This window comes from Euprymna scolopes, chromosome 13 (genome assembly GCF_053919585.1).
Source record: "Euprymna scolopes isolate OS-2025 chromosome 13, ASM5391958v1, whole genome shotgun sequence".
Taxonomy (NCBI): Eukaryota; Metazoa; Mollusca; class Cephalopoda; order Sepiida; family Sepiolidae; genus Euprymna; species Euprymna scolopes.
Genome location: NC_136494.1, coordinates 94485361 through 94508390, shown reverse-complemented (window position 1 = coordinate 94508390; position 23030 = coordinate 94485361). Strand labels below are relative to the sequence as shown.

General features: G+C 34.5%; 1 protein-coding gene across 8 annotated transcripts in view; it reads left to right on the top strand.

The window, feature by feature from the left end:
- The window catches only part of LOC145292090 (high affinity cAMP-specific and IBMX-insensitive 3',5'-cyclic phosphodiesterase 8B-like), a 973128-nt gene that overhangs the window by 879237 nt on the left and 70861 nt on the right, over positions 1–23030 (top strand). For all 8 annotated transcript variants that reach the window (XM_080138173.1, XM_080138174.1, XM_080138172.1 and 5 more), the window contains 2 exons: positions 9448–9586; positions 20839–21037. In XM_080138173.1, coding sequence (XP_079994299.1) covers positions 9448–9586; positions 20839–21037 — 338 coding nt within the window. The remainder of the gene's footprint in view (positions 1–9447; positions 9587–20838; positions 21038–23030) is intronic.

The window sequence follows — 23030 nt, the reverse complement described above, 5'->3', positions numbered from 1 at the left end:
CTACTTACAAATACGAGATAGACTTTCTCCTTTATAACACTTTGCGAGTTAGTAATTACAGACGTTCCTCCATCCACTTCGAACTTTTGCAACCAAACTAGCATTTGTTCCTCTCTGTGCTCTAATAGTATTATCAAGTTAACAAAACTCAACACCTTAAAAAATTTTAACAGCTTTAAACCTTTATCTATTCATAATTTGAGAAGCACAGAGGAAGCTTGAGTAAGACTACTGGAAGCCTGATCGATGCCAACACTCGCTTTGGCTTAGGGCCAACCTTATTTAGATGGCACAATGATAAGAACCCTTTTGTGAGAGACTTCTACTCGTATTTCTCTGTCCTCGTAAGGGAGACAAGTAAAATCATACTGGTGCTTTTGTCTCGAAATGTCAGCACACATCAGGAGGCCAGGTTGTTTATGCAATCGAGGTTGACAGGTAAAAAGGTTAGATCAATGTGTCTGGCATCAGCTTTACTAGAGTGGTTAAACTTCAGAACAATCTGTTGAAATTTAATAACAAAATATGTATACTCTCTCTCTCTCTCTCTCTCTCTCTCTCTCTCTCTCTCTCTCTCTCCACGAGGAGGGGGGAAGTTTGTTTTTAGTTGAAATTGGAATTCAAAACCGAGCAGTTGAAATTGAAACTCGATTCTGAACAGTTGGAATCTGGACGCTGTTAGTGGCAGTTGCAAAATCAGGATTTCATCCCGAGCAGTTGGAAATGGGACACCGAGAACTGGAAGACGACTTATTAAGCCCTTGATTTAAAAAAAAAAAATGTGCATATCGTTTTATCGTGTTAAACAACTGGGGAGTTGATGTGTAGTGCCCAGGACGTAACAGCCTTTCTAGAGGTGTCCTTGCAGCATGGACAAACCAAGTTACTCTCTCCGGTAAATGATCAAGTTACATTTAGGCTCCTTTTAAATTCTAAAACAATCTTTGGAAATATGTCAGTATGTACAAAGCAAGCAGAAATTGATTTATTTTTTGCTTAATTTACATAACTATTTGAAGGGAGATGCCCTTATTTACTTGCCTCCCTACGAGGATAGAGTGAGACACAAGGTTAGTTTTTAACGTGAGAAAAATCCAGCTCCACAGAATGGAGTGCTGGAGTACTCTGGATTGGGACAAAAATAAAAAACAGACTCAATCTAGGAGTTCTATTTTACTAACCTAGGACAAAAAAGATATGTGCTATCAGAAACGTTACTACACTTTGCTCCTAGCTAAAAAGTCAAAAAGAAGGCATTGTTGATTTGTTTAAACAGAAATAAAAGGAGAATTGGATGGGCATTTCATCATGGTGTGGCCATAAGCAAATAAAGAAACGTAATGTGTTAATTTCTAATTGTGTTTTCATGTTTAACAATATGAAAATAAAATTGGAAATGAGCACATTAAAGTTTGTTTTTTTATTATGTTCGGCTTACAACGTCATCATGTTGAAATGCTAGTTCTTGTTCTATCAGCAAAAGGTAAGCAATGTTTTGCCTTGTTATTACTTAGATGAGTGATCATTTGGGATTGCCAGCTGCTGTAACTTGGGAAGTAAAATCACCTTCTTTTAATACTTTTAAAAAAAGTAGATATTTTTTTCTCTTCCCCTCATATGGTTGAAATAGAAAGGTGTGATTAGACCAATCATTCCCAACGTGGGGCGCATGCCCCACCAGTGGGGCGCATGCCCCACCAGTGGGGCATGGCAATGTTTTGGTGGGGGCATGGGCAGGACGTGCACCCTTGGGCTGACTATACCATATTATATATTATATATTAAATATCACAAAGGGGAGGCATCAGGATTTTAGAAATGCCTAGGTGGGGCAGGCCCAAAATAGGTTGGGAACCACCGGATTAGACTGTCAAGCCTTGGTAAGGCAACTAGCCTTGGAGAAGAAAAACTTTGAAATAACATTAATCTTTTTTCTGCTTATCCCAGCATTGCTTCTAGTGAAATTTCAAAACTGGGTTTTTATATTTATTAACCAATCATGTTATTCTTTCACATTTTCATTGTATTATTTCAATGCTGAATATATATATATATATATATATATATATATATATATATATATATATATATATATATATATATACAGGGTGTCCACAAAGTCTGGCTACTTAATGTAGTCAGACTTTGTGGGCACCGTGTAGATTATTTAGCCAGACTTTGTGGGCACCATGTAGATTATGTAGCCAGACTTTGTGGGCACTGTGTAGATTATGCAGCCAGACTTTGTGGACACTCTGTGTGTGTGTGTATATATATCTATATCTATATCTATATATATATATATATATATATATATATATATATATATATATATTAGTTTTGGAATCCTTTGAGATGAGGCTTTGTAATTTGTGTATTCATTCTTTTTGTTATCCTTATCTTCATAGTTATTGTTTCAACCAACTCATCCTCTGGACTCGTGACTCAGCATCCCTATCCCGTCGTCACAGTTAATCACCTGGAGAAGGCCAGAGGATGATTTGGTTGAACAACAACTATGACGTTTCAAGGGCCCGTGGTGCAGTGGTTAGAGTACTTGGAAAAATCAGTTGTAAAAAGTGATATTCTCCTGAAGATTGAAGGTTCAATCCTCAGTGTGGGCGACTGAAAAATACAGTTGAGAATTACTTAGGACCTCTAACCAGTCGTGACTGACGGAACAAGAGCATGCTACCCCTGTGAAGTAAATAAAGGGTTCTGCTCGAAATTCCATCCAAATTCCCGAGTTCGACAAGATACACCTGAAGAAGGTTGGAGGTTACATCGACCAAAACGTTGTGAAAATCACACTCAAGATGATTACAGTAGTCTGATGCATCTAAATAATGCGAATAACAACTATGAAGATGAGGATAACAGTTTGCAAAAAGGCAATGAATGCACAGCTGAATGTAATATTTTTTGTAAAAAAGTAATAATAGAAATCAAGCAAAACCAAGTTAAATATATTAGATCAGTCGTTAATAATAGTTATAATAATAACTGTTCTAAATTAATCCTTTGGTCCATTAAGGAAAATGAATTGCTCACCTCTGGGTTAAATTGTCCTTGAAATATTCGATTCCCTGAGTGTATAAATAAAGATAATGTTTTGTATCCTATAATTCTGTTAGTACGGCACAATCACGTTGAAACATCGGTTCTCGCCAGATCACCAAAGTTAAGTAACGTGGAGCCTGGCCAGTACCAGATGGGTGACTATTTGGGAAGGCTAGGCGCTGTATGTATCTTCTGGGATGGTTAATCATGAGGCCAGCATCCTCATCCCGAAAGAAAAAAGAACTCTTTGCTACAAAAGCATTTACAAAGTTGTAGATGGTGTATGCCCCTCCAGATGGATGGATGATTCTGTCAATGTTCAATTCATGAAATACAGATGTATACATACAGAAGATTATTACTTAGAAGTGATTATTTACTTAGAACTTTATCTGTTATGCGACAGGCCAAGGAAAATTCTATTTCTACTTTAACCCATTACCTTCCATAATTTTAACCACTTTAATATTTTTTATGAAACTTCCCGATGATAATTATGGTAAAAAAGCATGAGAAACACGTGTTAAATGAAGGGTTTTGGCGTCTTTCTATTTATTACTTATTTATTTGTTCGTTTACTTTTTACTTTGTTTCTTTTACGGGTACTTTTACTAAGGTACTTTTAAGTGTCTGTGTTCTTATCAACCTTCTTACTTATATGGGCGTGAGTATGTATGTGCTCTTATTCTTACTTCGTTTCTTGCCTTGAACGGTTCCGAGGCATGTACGTGCAATAACATAATCGTACATACCTGCTTGCCTTGTCCAGTGAATGATATCTTCTTGTCGCTGGGCTGCCATCTCGTGGGGAGTGGTACTTACTACTGCAGATGCATCGATAACACAAGATGGATTTGAAGCTTTAATTCTTTTATTAAAAGGCAAGCCTATATCTAGACCCTGGTTGCCATGGAGAGACCCTAATCTCCTGTCTGTTCCATCTGCAGGCCAAAACCAACTCTCACATGTCGCTGTCAACTGGAAGCCTACGACCACAATTCAGTGTCACCCTTAATTTCCAGTGCATGTCACCCCTAATTTCCGGTGCATTCTATCTAGATTGACAAAAGGTGACTTGAGTTTGACGCCTGTCAAACCCAACCTTTTGTGACCCCACTAAACTCGCTGATGGGAATCGAAAATATACTTACATAAATTACTATTTCTACAAACTACCTATATAGCATTTAAGCTGGGATTCCCAATACTACACACGATGAAATAGTCAGATTTACATTTTAATAAGAGATCACTGGAAGGATACAGTTGCAATGACTATAGCATATTTGTTAATTTTTTATTGATCTCATATGAGATCACCGAGAGGGAATGGGTTAAGCGTGACAGACAAACGAAAATGCTATTTCAAACATAAGTGTAATTGATGAAAATGCTTAAATCTGACAGATCAGCTCATGGACAGAACTTGTAAAGGTTTAAAAAAATAAAAACGGAAAAGATCATTTCATTTGATGGAAAGAATATGCTAACTGCTGGAACTTTATTACATGATATATTTTTTCCAATGATACCGTGTTTAATGTTTAAAAATGCAGATGTATACATACAGTTAATAGATACTTGAGCATTCTGTAGAAAGGTTTTTTTTTTGTCTGTTACAAAGATACTCGATATTCCATTAAAGTTCTGTGAATCAGAGTTCAACTAACTTCCAAATTTTTTATGGCTTGCGTGTTTTTATTTATTTTTTGTTTGTTTTTTTGTTTTGCTTTTTTTTGTTGTTTTTTTTGGGGGGGTGTATCTTGTTATCGGAACTTTTCTATTGAAGTAATTTTTTTTTTTCATCCAGTTAATCTAATATTGCTTCGTTCACAACAGGCGAAGTCAGAGGTTAATTAGTGTATACCAAATGATTTAGTTCCTATTTACAATGCCTCCCCACGGGTCAGAGTTAGACACCAGGGTCGTTTTTTAACGTGGAGAAAAAGAACAAAAATTTTAAATTGTCTCAATCGTGAAGGACTTCTCCTCCAAGTTCTTCAATTCATGAATGCTGGTTTAAAAGTAGTTTTTGTTGAAAACATTATATATGACAATGAATACAACATGATAGTAACGAGAGCAGATATTCTTAAGATGAATCTATTCAATCTATGCGTTTAGAAAGAAAACTTCTGCATTATTTTGATTATTCAGACTATTTTTCTTATATTCACAATTTTCCAATTACATGATATATTTTTCTCCAGTGACACGATGTTTATTGTTTAAAAATGCAGATGCATACATTCAGATAATAGATACTGAAGCATTCTGTAGAAAGGTTTGTTTGTCTGGTTTGGTTTTCTGTTACATAGATACACCTTCTTCAGGTGTACCTTGTTGAACTCTGAAATTTGTCCGAAAGTTCGAACTTAATACTTTATTTAATCCACAGGGTAAATTGTTCTCGCTCTCTCAGCCATAACCGAGTAGAAATCTTAAGTCATTCGTAATTATATTCTTACTATCGTCTGTGTTGATGATTAAACCTTAAACTTCCAGAAGATTGTAACTTAGAACTTATTATACGTAGCACTTTTATCCGTTGGACCACAGGTCAATAGAAATTCTATTTAAACTGTAAGCATGACATATCAAAGAAAATCCCATTTCTACTTTAAGCGTGACAGACAAACGAAAATGCTATTTCAGATGTGTAACTGATGAAAATGCTTAAATCTGACAGATCGACCCAGAGATAGAACTTGCAAAGGAATAAAAAGTAAAAACGGAAAAATGATTTCACTGCTGGAACTTTTTATATGGTATATTTTTCTCCGGTGAAAAATGCAGATGCATAGATACAGTTAATAGATACTTGAGCATTCTGTAAAAAGGTTTTTGTTTTGTTTTGTTTTGTTGTCTGTTACATATATACTCGAATATTCCATTAAAGTTCTGTGAATCAGAGTTCAACTAACTTCAAACTTTTTCATGGCTTGCTTGTTTTTGTTTTGTTTGTTTTGTTTTTTTTTTGTTTTATTTTTAATTATTTATTTATTTATTTATTTTGCATTTTGTTATCTGAACTTTTCTCTTGAAGTAATTTTTCTTTTTATTTCTTTTATCCAGTTAATCTAATATTGCTCCATTCACAACAGGTGAAGTCAGAGGTTAATTAGTGTATATCAAATGATTTAGTTGTTCAATTAATGAATGCTGGTTTAAAAGTAGTTTTTGTTGAAAAATATATTGCAATGAATGCAACTTGATAGTAACCAGAGCAGATATTCTTAAGATGAATCTATTCAATCTATGCGTTGAGAAAGAAAACTTCTGCATTATTTTGATTATTCGGACTATTTTTCTATGTTGGATGTTAGTTTCACAATTTTTAAATTAATGTAACCTCTGACCTTCTTCGGGTGTGCCTTGTTGAACTCTGAAATCTTTATGTTGAACTCTGGAATCTTTATGTTGAACTCTGGAATCTGTCTGGAATTTCAATCGTAATCCTTTATTTAATCCACGGAGTAGATTGTTCTCGTTCTGTCAGCTATGATTGAGTAGAAATCTTCGTAATTATATTCTTAATATCGTCTGTGCTGATGATTAAACCTTCATTTCCCAGAATATTGTTACTTAGAACTGATTACTACTTAGCATTTTTATCCGTTGTGTCACAGGTCAATAAAAATTTTATTTCAACTGTAAGCATGACATATCAAGGGAGATTCCATTTCTACTTTAAGCGCGACAGACAAACGAAAATGCTATTTCAAACATATGTGTAAGTGATGAAAATGCTTAAATCTGACAAATCGACTCAGGGAGAGAACTTGTAAAGGAATAAAAAAAAAAAACAGGAAAGATGATTTCATTTGATGCAGAGAATATGCTCACTGCTGGAACTTTATTACATGGTATATTTTTCTCCAGTGACACCGTATTCAATGGAATAACATATCTGTCACTGGGTCTTAATCGTGTAGCAAACTTTTCTCCTCCAACAACACCGTTCTTAATACTGATCTTTATCACATAATGATTTTAAAATGCTTTCTGTCAGCTGTAGTATCTGTTCTTCAGATGCTGCACTTCAATTTCTTGTTCTCTCTCAGTGGAGGAGCAATCCTTTACGACTGAGACAATTTTTATTTTTGTTCCTTTTCTCCACGTTAAAAAAAAACAACCCTGGTGTCCCGTGGGGAGATACTGTAAATAGGAACTTTCATTAAAGCTCATTTTTTTTATGGTCGGCAAAGCACACTAGTCACACATGATCGATATGTATAACCACTCTGGTCCCAGCTTGTACTTGTTATTTATCACGTGTTATATATGCTAAGAAAAATGGGGTCTTTTATCATGGCGAATTATTTCTACCACTTGATCGAGGTTCTGGCTCTGTACGTATGCCACATACGAATCTTTGCGTTTAACAATGAAAATTCTATTTGAAACATAAGCTTAACAGACTGACAAGACAGCGACACTTATAGATATACAAGAATACATCTAAGCATTGAATACTGAAGAGGTTAATCAAAACATTATTCGTATGTAAAGAGAGACTTCTGTTTGGTTTTGACGATTTATTTATTTATTTTATTTTATTTTATTTATTTATTTATTTATTTTGAAAGCTGTAAAAAATCAAAGGGACCCTCTTGGAACTAACAGTTGATCTCTATATAATATTCGAATATTCCATTAAAGTTTTCCTTTATCAAACGTTACATTAGTAAAGAAGTTAGTGTAATGATCATCAAAGACGCAAGCGGCCACACGTTTGTGTTTTGTGCGAGCGATAAATAGGTGAACAACACTCCGTTGGTTTTAATGGGATGTGCACAAGAACCGCCGTCATTTGAAGCCGGAATATGTCCAGTACAAAGAAGATATATGCAGATTGTGGTGCTGTCGTGGTTGGTGGTCTGGTCTGCATATAAGGACGTTTTTTGTTTTGTTTTTTTTCTGGTGGGAGAGTTGAGACCTGCGTACTGTGAACAGTGCTTTGCCTCGTGTTAAACCTTTTTTCCCTTCTGTTTTGCTATAGTTAGGAACATTAATTTTCCTCTTACTAATTGACCAGTTAACTATATTATAATATGGGGTCTCTTGGTCTTACCAAATTCCAGGACAACAGTTTATCTAGTTTGGTGGAGTATTCAACTTAGTGAGGTTACTATAGGTAACATCAATTAAAGAAGGTACATCATACCTTGTATAGGCCAATGTTGGATAGTCACACAGAGGGGATCTTATTCGAATACCATGTTATTTTGAATATTTAGTCAGAGTTTACTTGTAAGAGAGTATCCTCACACCAGATTGTCCTGACAAACTCCTATCCAGAGAGACATTAAACACGTGAGAATATTGTCTTTTTATTTTTATTACGTTTTCACCCCAAACAAGACATAGTGCCACTTTGATGTAGGAGACTAATATCAGGGGCACGAATTGCAGGGATACTATGTAGGGAGTGGAGCAGCAAGTTGTCTGTTCACATTATACTTGAACTTCTGCATGTCAGTACAGTTGGGGAAGCAGGAACCCGGAAAGGAATTCCGAAGTCTATCAGTTCTAGGGAGGAAACTATTGGAGTAGAAGGCTTTCTTACATCTAGGGATCTCTGCTGTGTAGGGGTGGGACTTTGCTGCTTCTCGGCTTTGTTGGGCATATTTACATCGAGTGGGTCCAAGGGCTTGTAGTTCGTCGGAGCATCCACCATTAAAATACTTGTAAAACAGGCAGAGGGATTCAACATTTCGTCGATAGGACAAAGGTTGAAGCTAAGCTTAGTAGGCATTAGAGTTCTCCAAATACATCATTATATATGGTATATGAAATGTATGTGTAAATTGATATCAACAACAATTTTTTGCACGTATTAAAAACAGAGTTGAAATCTGCATCTGAAGAAGAGAGTTTTCCCAAAATATTATACGAACTGGCATTGAGAGTAAGTGGAATTGTAATTATAAAAACGAATCATCATCATCATCATCATAATAATAATAATAAAAGAGGGCAAAAAAAATGAAAAAGCATTCACTTTTGTTTGTCTTATATAATTTTGAATCCTCTTATATCTGATACATCTCTGGATTGAAATTGCTTCCTGTAGATTATATAACTATTTCATTTACTCACATAAATTAATATACGAAAGTATAAATTTATGTGTAAACTTGAAGTATTCACTTCAACAGTGCTCAATACATAGGTAGAGCTAGTTAGTAAGTTATAAAATATATATGGCGATTAAGCTACACAGAATATCCCGCGTTTCATCCACTCTAATCGCCATGTATATTTTATAACTTACTATATATATATATATATATATATATATATATATATATATGATGTATAAATATTTTTGTCTGTTGTATTTCTTACTTTGATATTAAATAATGTCCTTTCATTTCTTTGTAGCCCATCATTCGCATTTTCACATTCCATCAAGTCCGACAACCATGTTGAATCAAGTACCAGAACACATTCAGGTTATTCTGGAATCGGAACCATTATGGAAGTTTAGTATCATTGATCTGGAGACAGCTACAAACAAACGGTAATTATTTCCTACTTTCTTTGAAAATCCAATTTTCTAATTTTTTCTTCACTTGATTAATCTAGTTACCAAAATGGTGATCCAGCAATGCTAATTCTTGCTGATTTTTTATTTATTTATTTTTTTTTTAATGGAAATGCGTTTAATATAGATCAATAAGCTAAATAAGGTTGGTTCTGAGTTGTACAATATTGAGCGCTTCTCAGAATTGAAGACAGTGTCTGCTGCTGTATTGAACTAGTGTTAGATATTGGTCGGGCAATGCCGAAAGATGTGCTGGTCGATTATTATCATGATCGTTATTAAATTTATAAAAATAGAATGTCAGAAAGAATGTTATCATAGCGAAATAAATATTTACAGATAAAATTATTTATGTTCAAATGTTTTAATAGAAAATAATGTTAGAACATAAACAAAATATGTGACAAAGGTAGTCAATCGATTTATCTCTTTGGTCACGTGGAATAAACGATCTAAAAAGAGAGCTGTAAACACATGTATCAGTTAGTCAAGAGTTGGGAGTCAGAGAGAGCGGACTCGGTCAAATTCAGAGAAGATGGTCGCAGACAGCAGTGGCTCCAAGTAGGGGAAAATGTTGACAGTAAAAGTCTAGGACCAACGTTGCAGCTTTACAATGAGGGAAACATCTGAAATAAAGCTGTTGTAAATATCACCAAGACTTCAAGTCAAGTGAATCTTCATTTGCAACTTTTCCGAGGATCCGTCAAATCAAGACCAAAGATAGACCAGATATGTTTCTCCATTGGTTGATGTAAAACTCCAAAGACTTACTGTTCCTTAATGTTATAATTGTTATCTGTCCTGTTTAAACAATCACTAGACGATTAATAGGCACATTCATATCTAGAAGATCATATATATATATATATATATATATATATATATATATATATATATATATATATATATATATATATATATACACACACATGTCAATAAAAACATCATATATACAACCCACCCTCCATGTTATACCACTAGACGATACACGAATTCAAATTCAAACATGTATATACAGTAGCGTCCAAAACTAAGGGACAAAATTTTAAAACCTAACACATATTAGGTTTTAAAATTTTGTCCCCTAGTTTTGGACGCTACTGTATATACAAGACACATGTATATATATATGTACACCAACTGCTACACAACACTAGAATAATACCAATAATGAAACTGTTTGTACCAATTTTGATCAAAATTGATTACTTGATTTTGATTCTAGAAAATTTTTTTAAATTTAAAGCTTATAATTCAAGGGTCTTAAGAAAAAAATTGAAATTCAGTAAATCTTGTTCAATTCGTGTTAATTACTATGCATCAAAATCAATGTAAATCTGAAATTTAGACGCTATGCTTATATTATGCTTCCTAAAATCTTTTAAAATATTCCAAAGAAATTGAAATTTAGAGAATAATTATTAATTGATGCCTAATACCTATTGTTAAAATTTCACAAAATCGGATGTATATGAATTTTGAAGAAGGACTTCCATCCCATTTTTATCTTCTTTACATAAAACTGAATACAGACTCCCCACCCCACATTTGAACCCTTTAGGTCTAGAAGCTGTGTTCTAAAACTCACATTGATCGGTTAATTAGTTGAGGTGTGAATCTTGTATGCACTACTGTATAAACCTATCTATCTTTACATAGATCAAGTAGAGATATTAGCCACTTTACTACATTTTGATCGATTAAAAAAGTTTGAAATATTACCAACATAAGTTGAAGCGTTAAAAATTCAACTCTCACTATTGCAAGTTGTGTGCTGAATCGCCAAATGATTCCAACGAACGGTAAAAAACAAATGGCTTTAATTGCTACCCTTTTTCTTGCTCCGTTTTGTTGAGATTTGCTCTCTTCATCAAGTTAGTTTTCACAGAAACTCAAAGTATTTTTCAACTCAACTCAATATATAATATAAAATGTGAACTCAAATATTTTTCAACTAATGAAAATCATTTAAAACCCAAGAAATGTGGAAATGGTAAACTGACGTCAAGTTATAAATTCCTATAAAGCAGTCAAAATCTAAAGGCACAGACTCCATCAGCTGCATGAAAGAACTTGTCGTCAACATCCACTCAATCCTTTGGCCAGAAGGAGGCAAATCGCAAAAGAAAAGGACGCAGTGACTCATGTACAAACATCTTTCATCTCGCGGACACATTTTCATGACACACAGAAATTAACTACCACTCACAGTTATACAGCATACATAATACATGGGGGTGTTTATACGTGGGTCTTTTTTCTCCTTGTGCGACGCTGTTGTTTCTCTTCGTCATGTTTTATAAATGGTCGTCGATCATATCGTTTGTTTAACTAAGACGAATAAAACTCTTTTCATGAAGAAAGATTACACGAGGAGACGTTCACTGAGATTTTCATAAATTATTTTATTTGGAGAGAATTTACTTGAGAGAAAGAGAGACTAATGTTATCCTAGCTTAAACTTAACTTTTCAATTTACTTAAACGAGTGACGCGCCCGGAGAGAGAGAGACTGAGGTAACATTCCACTTAGATTATTTCTACATTTTTGGTGGTGTACTTTTCGCACTGCTTCCTGGAGAGACTTAGCTGAGAACCTTAGTTTCTCTTCACTCAAAACGAAAACGTGGCATCATTCTTCATCATCTTGCTGTTTTGTCAACCATCTTTCATTCAATCCTGGGAACGATTTTGTTTTACTAATCTGGGTTATCATCATGCACTCAGTGTGACACATATCAAACTTCACACTAGCTAACTAAATCGATTGATATAGGATGCCTAATATGTAACGTTATGATTTATATTTGAGTATTTGGCGGCATACAATCAAGGAGTTGTACCTGGCACTATCAGACCTTTGCATGCCACTAATTACCACTCCAAATTGACATCCAAATTGGTGGGGGGGGTTATGAAGCATCCAATCGTATTCAAACTATCTCACTTTATAATATTTCTCAGTACTAGTGTAACATTTTCAATAACAAAATAAAAGTATTTATGTATAGCCTAATATACATAAATAACACCTGGCAGTGTTTACACGTGGCACTATCAGACCTCTGCACACCACTGACTACCACTGCAGGCCAGAATGGAGCTGGCAATAATGGTGTCTAAGAGGTGATTTCACATTCTGCATGTAATTTTATGAAGATCATTGTACTGTATATCGGATGTCTTTAAATTATTTGAATATTATTGTTTCACTATCTCTGATTAAATATGACATGTTTTTTTTTCTAAACTTTACTACGTCTGTGCTGGCTCGTGATAAATTGCAAAAGGGTGTTTTGTTTGTAACATCATTAGAAGATTGCCGTACAGGGTCAAGGTCTCTCTATCCGGTTTAGTTTTTCAAGAGAGCCCTCTCCCTTTCCTAAATGCATAACCTTCACCACGGCCCTTCCACTGTATTGTAACCTGCTATAATATCAGAGGGTGGCTAACAGGTGCTACACCTTAATCAAAGGTGACCTGGAACTGTACAAAGTAAGGGTGTACCTGAATATATAGTGTCTAGTATTTCTAAAGGTAACCCATCTGGTACTAGGCAGGCTCAACATCTCTTAACTTCAATGATCTAATGAGACATTAAACTTTCTAGCCTGACATTTGACCTTGAAGTCTACTCCATATTAAAAAAAAGACCTTTAAAATGAACTCTCCATCATTTAAAACACCTGAAAAATTATATTACATTGCTCTTTATGTTATCAATATCCAAAGTAGAAAATTGGCAAATATTCAATACTAACCGGAAGTGACGTAGGTTTAAATTAAGGCTAGACAATCGAAAAGATGAGATGACTTTCGAAAATATCGGCAAAAAACGCGACCCCTCCCTGTAGAAAAGTGCCCAGTTGAGGGTGAAGGAATTAATGTTTTTGGTCAATTTTTCGATATTTGTCGTCCGAAGAGTCAAGCTTCAAAATGATTCCAATCTCGTGAAAATCCGTCGCCTCTGTCGAAAGTTTTAGGCATGCATACATACATACATACATACATACATACATACATACATACACACATACATACATTTAAACAGACAGGTGAGATTTATATTATAGATGATACATTTTGCTAAATTAAATTTAAGGTAATGATGTTGTCCAAATAGTAATCAATCAATTTTACTCTCCTAAACAAATACGTTTCTATGAAAAAGGTAGTTAACATTGCAGAGTGTCATAAAGTACATATAATGATCGTAAGTGGATAATATCGTTTTCTAAACAATAAGAAGTCACTAACTTTTTTTTATTATTAATATTATGTTTTGTTTGTTTTTTTTTTTTTTTGTTTGTTTGTTTTTTGTCATTGTTTTTAGAATTTGGTTCATTTTAAGTTACTGGAAACTACTCATTTAGTTTTTTTTTTATGACACTTAAATCCTTTTATAATCCTACCATCTTAAAGTGATATATTTTCGCTTCTCCATATGTTATTGCAACTTATACATTTAAAAAAAAAAACATTTCTTCGGGCGAACGTCATACAATGGACCCAACAAAAATTTTAAGAGAAAAGTTTATTTTTATCATGATCATAAATTTAGAAAATTCTGAAGTCTTATCGTTTTCAAAATGCCTTATAAAGAATGGTGCTTTTCATTCTCACTAGAACATGCATATATTTCAAATTGTGATAAGATATTGCTTATTATGGAAGAATAGAAGATTAAGTACAAAAATTAAGTTAGATGAAAGCAAAAAAACTCAGAAGAGGAAAAGAAAGAAAACTTTAAAAGAAAGAAAATAGAAAGAAATATGAAGATGTGTCAACCTTAATTCTGTATTATTTTATCATAAGTTTGTTCACTTATATCGTAATAGAACACTTGCTTTTTGTTTTATTGCATGAATTTTAAACTATTCCTCTTAGAAAATTTAGATCGCTTGACTTCAGCATAAAAATATAATTCAGAAGTGGGTTGTAATTTTCAAAAACTAAAGTTGATCAAAAATATATCTGTAAAAATTTGTCTAGTAGTTTTCACGTGATGCGGCATCAAATGGACAAACTTTTGCCAAATTATTATATGATTGCTATAGGATTTAAATTATTCGGTTTTTTCTTTTACGGAAATCGACCCAGACAAGGCATGAATCCATTTGATGTAAGGAGTTAACAAGAAAAAAAGATGATTATCGTAAAGACAGGAAATGCCTATTGACCTTAAACATGATAAGATCAAGGCTATAGATAGAAGGGAAATAGTCATTAGGAAGAGAGTTTCACAAGTTTGCAGTTCTTTGAAACAAGTTACTAGAATAGGAAGCTGTATTACAACGAGATATCATTACAGTGATTGAGACTAGCAACATCACGTCTATGAGAGAGAAGTTGCAGAAGAGAAGAATGGGTATAGCCAAACAAATTATAGATACGTTTCTACACCTTATCAAGAACCCTTAAATGGGGCCGAGATTCACCAGCCCAAATATGACAACAATACTTCATACATGTTTTGATAATAGATTTGTAAATTATGAAGGAAATGAAAAGAAAATTAAATACTAGCAATTTTTGTATTTTTATGTCTTTTGAATTTTTTCTATTTCTTATTTATTTATGATTATTTTCTTATTTATTTATGAAGATGAAGTATCTATTTCTGTGAAAATTGAATTTAAGAAAAAATTTAATTAATATAATGCTTTTTAGTTAAAATTTATTGTGGTATACAAATGCACCATAAGAGCTCAATAAAAATGTTTTACAAGTAAAAATTTTGAAAGAATAATAAACTTTTTCTTTTATTTAAAAATAAAAAGATATTATTGCAAATCGAAACTTACTTGTGACCTGTTGGGTCACAACCACCACTATTCTATTTTGATTTGATTCAAAAATTCATAAACCATTGCATATCTGTTTCCGAGTTTTTGAGATGAGAATTGATATTTGAATCGTTTGGACTACTGTTTTCGTCTTAGTTGTTATTCGCACAAGGTTTCGGTCAATGTAATCCCTGGAGGTTACATTGGCCGAAACCTTGTTAGAATAACAACCAAGATGAAAGCAATAGTCCAAACAATTCAAATAATTCATATTATCAATCCGCATTTAAAAAGTTCAGAATCATTATTTCAAATTAGAACGGACTTGAATTAGTACGAAATGGAAACGACTTGATGCTTTTTCGTGTCATAAACACGCCACATATTTTGAATTCTAATGACTATGGTTCGTCCGAAAAAATCAAAAACATTCTTTCCACCATTCACGAATAAAGGCTAAGAGTTATTGTCACGATATACCTGAAGAAGGTGAGAGGTTATATAGGCTAAAACGTTCTGATAATAACATTGAAGATATGAAGAGGTGGCAGAACTAAAGCAATGAGTTTCTTTAGTTCAAGACCAAAGTAAAGATAATCCGGTACAATTCAATCTTTTATGGTACTCCCAAGCATTGAGTAAACAAGAAATGCAGTGGAATTAGTGACAGATTGGAAAAGGATGACCAGTTTATATGCAAGAAGCATAAAACAATAGAGACAAGTGTAAATGGACAAAGTATATTTGGAGGTGAACTTGTGGTTGTTGAAAAGTTTTACTGCCTTGACAATACCATTGGAGCACAGGATGGAGCAGGTACTTTTTTTTTTTTTTTTTTTTACATTTTCACCCCAAACAAGGCACATTGCCACTTTGGTGTAGGGGGATACTATCAGGGGCAACAACTACTGGGGCACTATGTAGGGATTTGGGCAGCAAGATGCCTGTTCACATTGCACTTGAACTTCTGCACGTCAGTACAGTTGGGGAAGCAGGGACCTGGAATGGAATTTCAAAGTCTAGCGGTTCTGGCCTTTATTCGTGCATGGTGGAAAGAATGTTTTTGATTTTTTCGGACGAACCATAGTCGTTAGAATTCAAAATATGCGGTGTGTTTATGACACGAAAAAAGCATCAAGTCGTTTCCATTTCATACTAATTCAAGTCCGTTTGTGTGATTACGAGAGTTAGGAGTGGATGGAGTAAGTTCAGGGAAGTTCTGCAGAGCGATACTGTGTCGACCAAGGGAAGAGATTATCAGGTATGTAGCGTGATAGTATATAGAAATGAAACCTGGCCAGTGAGGATTGATGACATGCGTTGCATGGAGAGAAATTATATAAGAATGATATGATGAATGCGTAATTTAAGTCTTAAAGTTCTGATCACCTTAGAGGAAGTTCTTGGGACAGTAGATGTAGAGCAAGGAAAATATGGGAGGAAATAATAAGAATGGACTTGAGAGAAAGAGGGATAAATAAAGACCTGGTCAGATAGAGGTTAATTTGGAAGTCAATTTCTTAAAACTATCCAACACATTCTAGCATGTAAAACTGATGTTGAGCCAAATATGATGATGATGATACTTATTATTTTGCCATCTAATTTTCATACATGTTTATGGTGCATACATACACACACATGTAAATTAGATGGCTATGTTAAAAAAGAGAGTCACTCTTTCTCCAAATGCATACAAAGACATTAAAAACATTAGAGAGTGAAAGGGGCCCCAAGAAAACCAGGAGAGGGATGGCTGACTTGTTCAATTAATTAAAAATTATAGCTTATTAGAATAATTAAAATATTTTTTATTTTTCAAACATAACACTTCCCTGGAGCTAAGGTATATTTTAGCATGTATTTTGTGTTACTAAAGTATATAAGACAAATGCTTTTAGGGGAAAAAAACAAGTCGATTAACTCAGATTTAGTATAATAATAATAATAGATATATATTATTTAACTGTTATGATGTATTTGCATTTTACAGCAATTTGGAAAGTTTGTACCAGTAAAAGCTTATCAATTTTGTACTGTTTTGTTTTATATGGTTCATCTGTGAAATAAAGAAAATACATAATTGTTATTTTGTATTTATAATGAAAGAATGTTGATACTAGGCTACTATTATTTGCCTTTGGTATCAGGACTTGGCATAATGGTATAAATTCCCTCTGCTTGTTTTATAATTAGTTTAATGGTGGATGCTCCGACGAACTAAAAGCCCTTGTACCTCCTCAATGTAAATACCTCCGACAAACCCGACAAGCAGCAAATTCCCACCCTTACACAGTGGAGATTCCTAAATGTAAGAAAGCCTTCTACTTCAAAAGAGTTGTAAACCATGTTTAGTTTCAGAACAGTTTCCGATGGTTAGATATTCTATACAAGTCCTGGAGGTGACTGGTTCTCTGTAGACAGTTCTTGAGTTGGAAGCCACAGAGCAAAAGATTCTTCCTGTGTTGACACAAAAAAAAAACATATGCGAAGTTGCTACAGAAAAGGTTTAATCTTTATGGAGCAACTCTGGTTTCTGATTGGTTGGTAGCAGAACGTGAATTAATTCGATTCGTCAGTTCCTAGCAGCATCGTTTATAAATAGAATCTCCTGACTGTGCGGGATCATACCCCATTATAACTCAAAAATATTGCAACAGTTTCTTCCCCAGAACTACTAGATTATGGAATTCCCTTCCAGGTTCCTACTTCCCCAACTGTACTGACATGCAGAAGTTCAAGTGTAATGTGAACAGAAATCTTGCTGCTCAACTCCCTGCCTAATATCCCTTCAACTTATGTCCTTGATAGTAGCTCCTTACATCAAAGTGGCACTGTGCCTTGTTTGGAATGAGAATGTAATTTTAAAAAAAAAAGTAGAAGAAAGCAATCAGGTCCAAAGAAGGTACAGGAATTTTTATTTCAGACAGCTTAGAAATCAAAAAGTCAGGATTGCTCTCTCTCCCCCCCACATCTCAAGCACAGATGTCTTCAACATAACAAATGTTCAACTCCTCAATCTTCTCTTCCACTTCTCTTATAAATTGTCTCCTCCGGTCTTCCGCTCTTCAACACCTGCAAGACAGGAAAAAAAAAATGATTGCCACGGAGAAATCTCAATCATAATATCTGTGGCATTCATTAGAGATTGTGTTTGGCTAACAATGAAACATCAGCAATGCCATGCAAATTAGTGTCACCATTAAAATTAAAAGAATTCATAACGGTGTCACTATGGTGACAGATTGTCTCCTCTGAACTATCAATTATTGTAGAGGACATAACTTTTGATGTTAATAATAATTGGTTAACACACCGCCAAACTGCAAGGAATTTTCCTGTTCCAGATGCATACAAGTCGGGTTTCCCTCTTTAGATGTGTCTACATAACATGATAAAAGGCTCTATTGTTCCATCAGTTTATCCATTGTGCTTAATTTTAAAATAAAATTTTATTTTCCCTTCTAACCTTAATTTGAAATAACATTTTTTTTTTACTATAGTCACCAGTTACCAAGGCGAAAAGGCCGCTCGAGATTATCAGGTGACCAGTGAGATAATACCGTGATGATTGGTAATGGTACAAATTGGGCAGTATTTAATTACAGCTAAACAAGAACTTGTTTACATTGGACTTGAAAACGACTATGTTATAATCAGCTGGGAAACAACATTGCGGTATTGTGTTCCACAGACGTGTAATTCTAAGAAAGAAAGTTTGTTCATGGAAGTTTCATTTGATTTTAGGCATAGATAGAGAGTAAGGGAAATTGTTGACAATGGTTGTAGCTAGACAAGTTTTTATTGTGAATGTTTTACAGAGAACTCTACAGATTGAAGTTTTATTGAGAACCTGCCATAAAAATAATGATAGACCAGAAAAAGACTCACAATGTCTCTTCTGTGAAAAAGAGGAAGTGGGGAAGAGAAAAGGACATTGCCCACTAGATTTCGAAACCAGTTTTGTAGCCTGTCAAGGTAAGAAATGATGCTCTGGGCTGTTCCTCCCAAGATGTGGCAACGATACTTCATTTTAGGATGTATTTGGCTCTTATACATCTAGAGCCTTGTCTTGGAGTAAGATAACTTCTGGAACAGTAAAATGGTCTAACCATTTTTACAGCAGCTTTAGCAATGGATTTGATGTAAGTCTTTCTTTCATGTCAAGAGCGAAGATCCGTCCCAGAAATTTTTCAAAGTATGATGCTTCCTCGAGACTATAGTCATCCATTTCAATTGGGGCCAAATAAGTATCAGAGTGTTGATGATGAAAAAGTAGAAGCTTGATTTTGGATGCATTAAAAGTAGCCAGCCATTTTTTTTACCTCATTGCACCACATACTTAATGTCGGAAAGGAGAAAATCCAAAAGATCATAGTTATTGCAATCCTTTGAAACGTTGCCATAGATGGTAGTAGTGCCGTCTGCATAAATGTTGAATGATTTTAAAATGTAAATTTGGGGAACATTGATGAAGATCAATTGGGCTCAGAATGCATCCTTGAGGCACGCCAGTATTGATATGATGAGCTTCAGACTTATGCCTATTGACAACTGCTTGTATAAACCTATCAGAGAGAAAGGAGTTGATGCTTAAGAGGAAATTTTCAGCTATTCCGTAGCTAGGAATCTGATGGTTGACTTTTTAGCAATTATCGAGGCTTGACTATAGATCGAAAGAAACCACCATTTTGTTTTCCATTCTAACTCCACACGTTTTACACTACCTATATTTTTAACTGAAAAAAAAACACTTTAAAATAAGTTAAAACACACAAAAGACTTATCAAGATAAGGAGAAGAATAACAGTTTTCCTTTGATAACATTTATTTGTTCTGCATTTTTTTTTTCATCTCTTTTACTTTGTTAGCTATTCTGAAAAATCACCGGTTCTGTTGGTCCGTTAATGTGACTATCTTGCCTGAATTTTAAATTGCATTTTTAGATATCTTAATGTAACTATAAGAGGTCATGTTCCCTCAATTCATTCACCATGCCTAAATTTGGAATAACATTTGTACATATGTCAATCTACCTATAACTGCCTCCATTGTCCGTCATCAATCCGCCATCGTTTGGAATAGCATTTTCATTGCTGAAGGAGCTTTTTTCTTTTTTTTTCTTTTTTTTTTTTTACACGGTGGTCACCACTTATCAAGGCCCGGAAGCCACTCAGGGATAAGGGTTATTGCAAGTACAGTACGTTAGTGTCGAGATTTGATGAAGTGTTTACTTAAGGGGGCGGTTCATTAGGAATTTATTAACGTTGGACTTGAAGACATCCAAGTTGTAGTCAGGTGGGAAGCAGGCAGACGGAACAGAGCTGATTGAATGGATGCATCTTCGGAATTAGTTTTCTTGTGTTTTTATCATTATCCATTTGTTTGTTTGTTTTTTGTTTTGTTTTTTTTATGTTCTATTCTCATCATTTTGTTTTCGCAGGCCGCTTGTGTATTTAGGTTTGAAAATCTTATCTCGATTTGGTGCCTGTGAATTTCTGGGTATCAGTGAGAGTTGCCTCATGAACTGGCTGCAGATGATTGAGGGCAAGTACCATGCTTCAAACTCTTACCACAATTCCACACATGCTGCTGATGTTCTTCATGCTACCTCTTTCTTTCTTGAACAACAGCGATACAAAGTAAGTGAAACCTTTTTTCTATTACTGTTTATTATTTTATTGCTATTGTTGCTTTTGTTATTATTATTGTTATTGTGTTGTTATTGTTATAACTAGTATATAGTATGTCACTAGGAGTAATCATACAAGCCATCATCAAAGATTTCTGTTTGAGAACAACTTGTGGTGTTCTCTAGAGTCTGAGTGACAAGAATTCTCCCCAGAATTACAGTACTCTCCACCTCTTTCGATAACCTCTGCAGATGAATTTGCATTATCGCAACAACCACTTACCATTGATTTCTCATTGGCAGCGATCATTGACCTCTGCTGAAATTTGGGTGGTAATAAGTCTCTGCAAAATCCCTGTCCTCTTTGCACTCAACCAACGGAGGTCTGGCTAGTGCTTTCACTCCTCTGTCTTTCCATCCTCATTGATCCTATTCACTTATTTGGGGGGAGTGGGGTTGTTTGTTTGTTTGTTTGTTTGTTTCCTTCTTCTTCTCCCTAACTGAAAGTGTTTCTGTGGAACTAACTGGATTCAAACTTTGCACACACACGCAGGTTGTCAGTTCGTGTCGCTAACCAGTTAGCCATCGTCATGTCCCTATTGTTGCTGTAATAGTAGTAGTAGTAGTAGTAGTAGTAGTAGTAACATGAGTATCAGGGTTAGTAGAGAAAATAATATGTAAAAACTCCAACGAGTATTAAGGATAGAAAACAAGGTTTACTAAACAAAAGATCCAAGGTGAACAGAGTAGTTTAGCAATTGATAAGTTGAGCTAGCAAGTCACACGAGATCTCTTTATGTCTTATTCGTTTTATAGGAAAAACAGACATTTATCCTTATTTATGCATTATAGGACAATAATCGTTATTAAATAAGATAATCTTGTGTAAATTACATAACATTATTATTCTCTTTTCAGCTGTATCTGAGTTGTCTTTTTTTTTTTTTTTTTTTTTTATCGTTTTGTTTTGTTTTTTTCATTCTTCACTTATTAATATCTTTGCTTTCTCTGACCTTAGCTTTATTTTACAGGAGAAAAATTTAGCGTTTTCTCTAATATTTTCTTACTTTTCAACGGTATACTTTAGTGTAGCTTATGTTGTTGCATAAAAATTATAAAAGATTTTTTAAAACTTTATCAAACGTTAGATTATAAAATATTACTAAAAGGAAGAAAAAAAACTTTGTAACATCAGATACAAATTTAAGATTTAAACTGCGTAAATGAATTTCTTTGCATCTAGGCAAGTCCATGATTACAAATAAGAACTCTCTCTTTCTCTCTCTCTTTCTCTCTCTCTCTCTCTCTCTCTCTCTCTCTCTCTCTCTCTCTCTCTCTCTGTCATTAATGGCACTTTTCCTTTATCCAGATGTTTTTGATATTTTGCAAGCTCATTCTCCGATTCTCAGATTTTAACTTGTCTAATCACTTACTTTCAAGTTTTCCTTGGCCCGCCAACCTTCTTACGATTCAGGACCTCCATGCTTCTGCAATGATTTATCCAGGAGGATGAGCGCTCAACATGACCATACTAGTATAATCAATTCGTCATGATAACATTTGAGTCCTCCAGAACCATATGGTATTAAGTACTACTTAAAAAAAAAATCTCACCACTTAATTGTGAGGCAGCACTCAGACCTGCCTAGCCAAACTAAAGTCTGTCTTTCTCTGCTCACCTCCTCACAGGGGATTTGGGCTGAACTAATCACCCACTATCTCACTGCCATAGTTTTTACTAAGTTTCTTCATTCCGGCTCCCCTTTTAGGGCAGGAGTGGTCTGATCCTCTCTTTTAATTGTGGAGCAGCACCCTATCTGCTCAGCCAATACTGTCTCTGTCTCTCCTTGCTCTCTCCCTCATGGGAGATCGAGCTGCTAACCCCGGCCTTCCCGTTTCTCAGGAACTAATACAGATATTCACTTGAGGTTTGTTTTGAAATAAAGTGTAACGCCTACGCTATCTCATTATGTCATGTTCATTTCAGTAATTAGGGTAGTTAT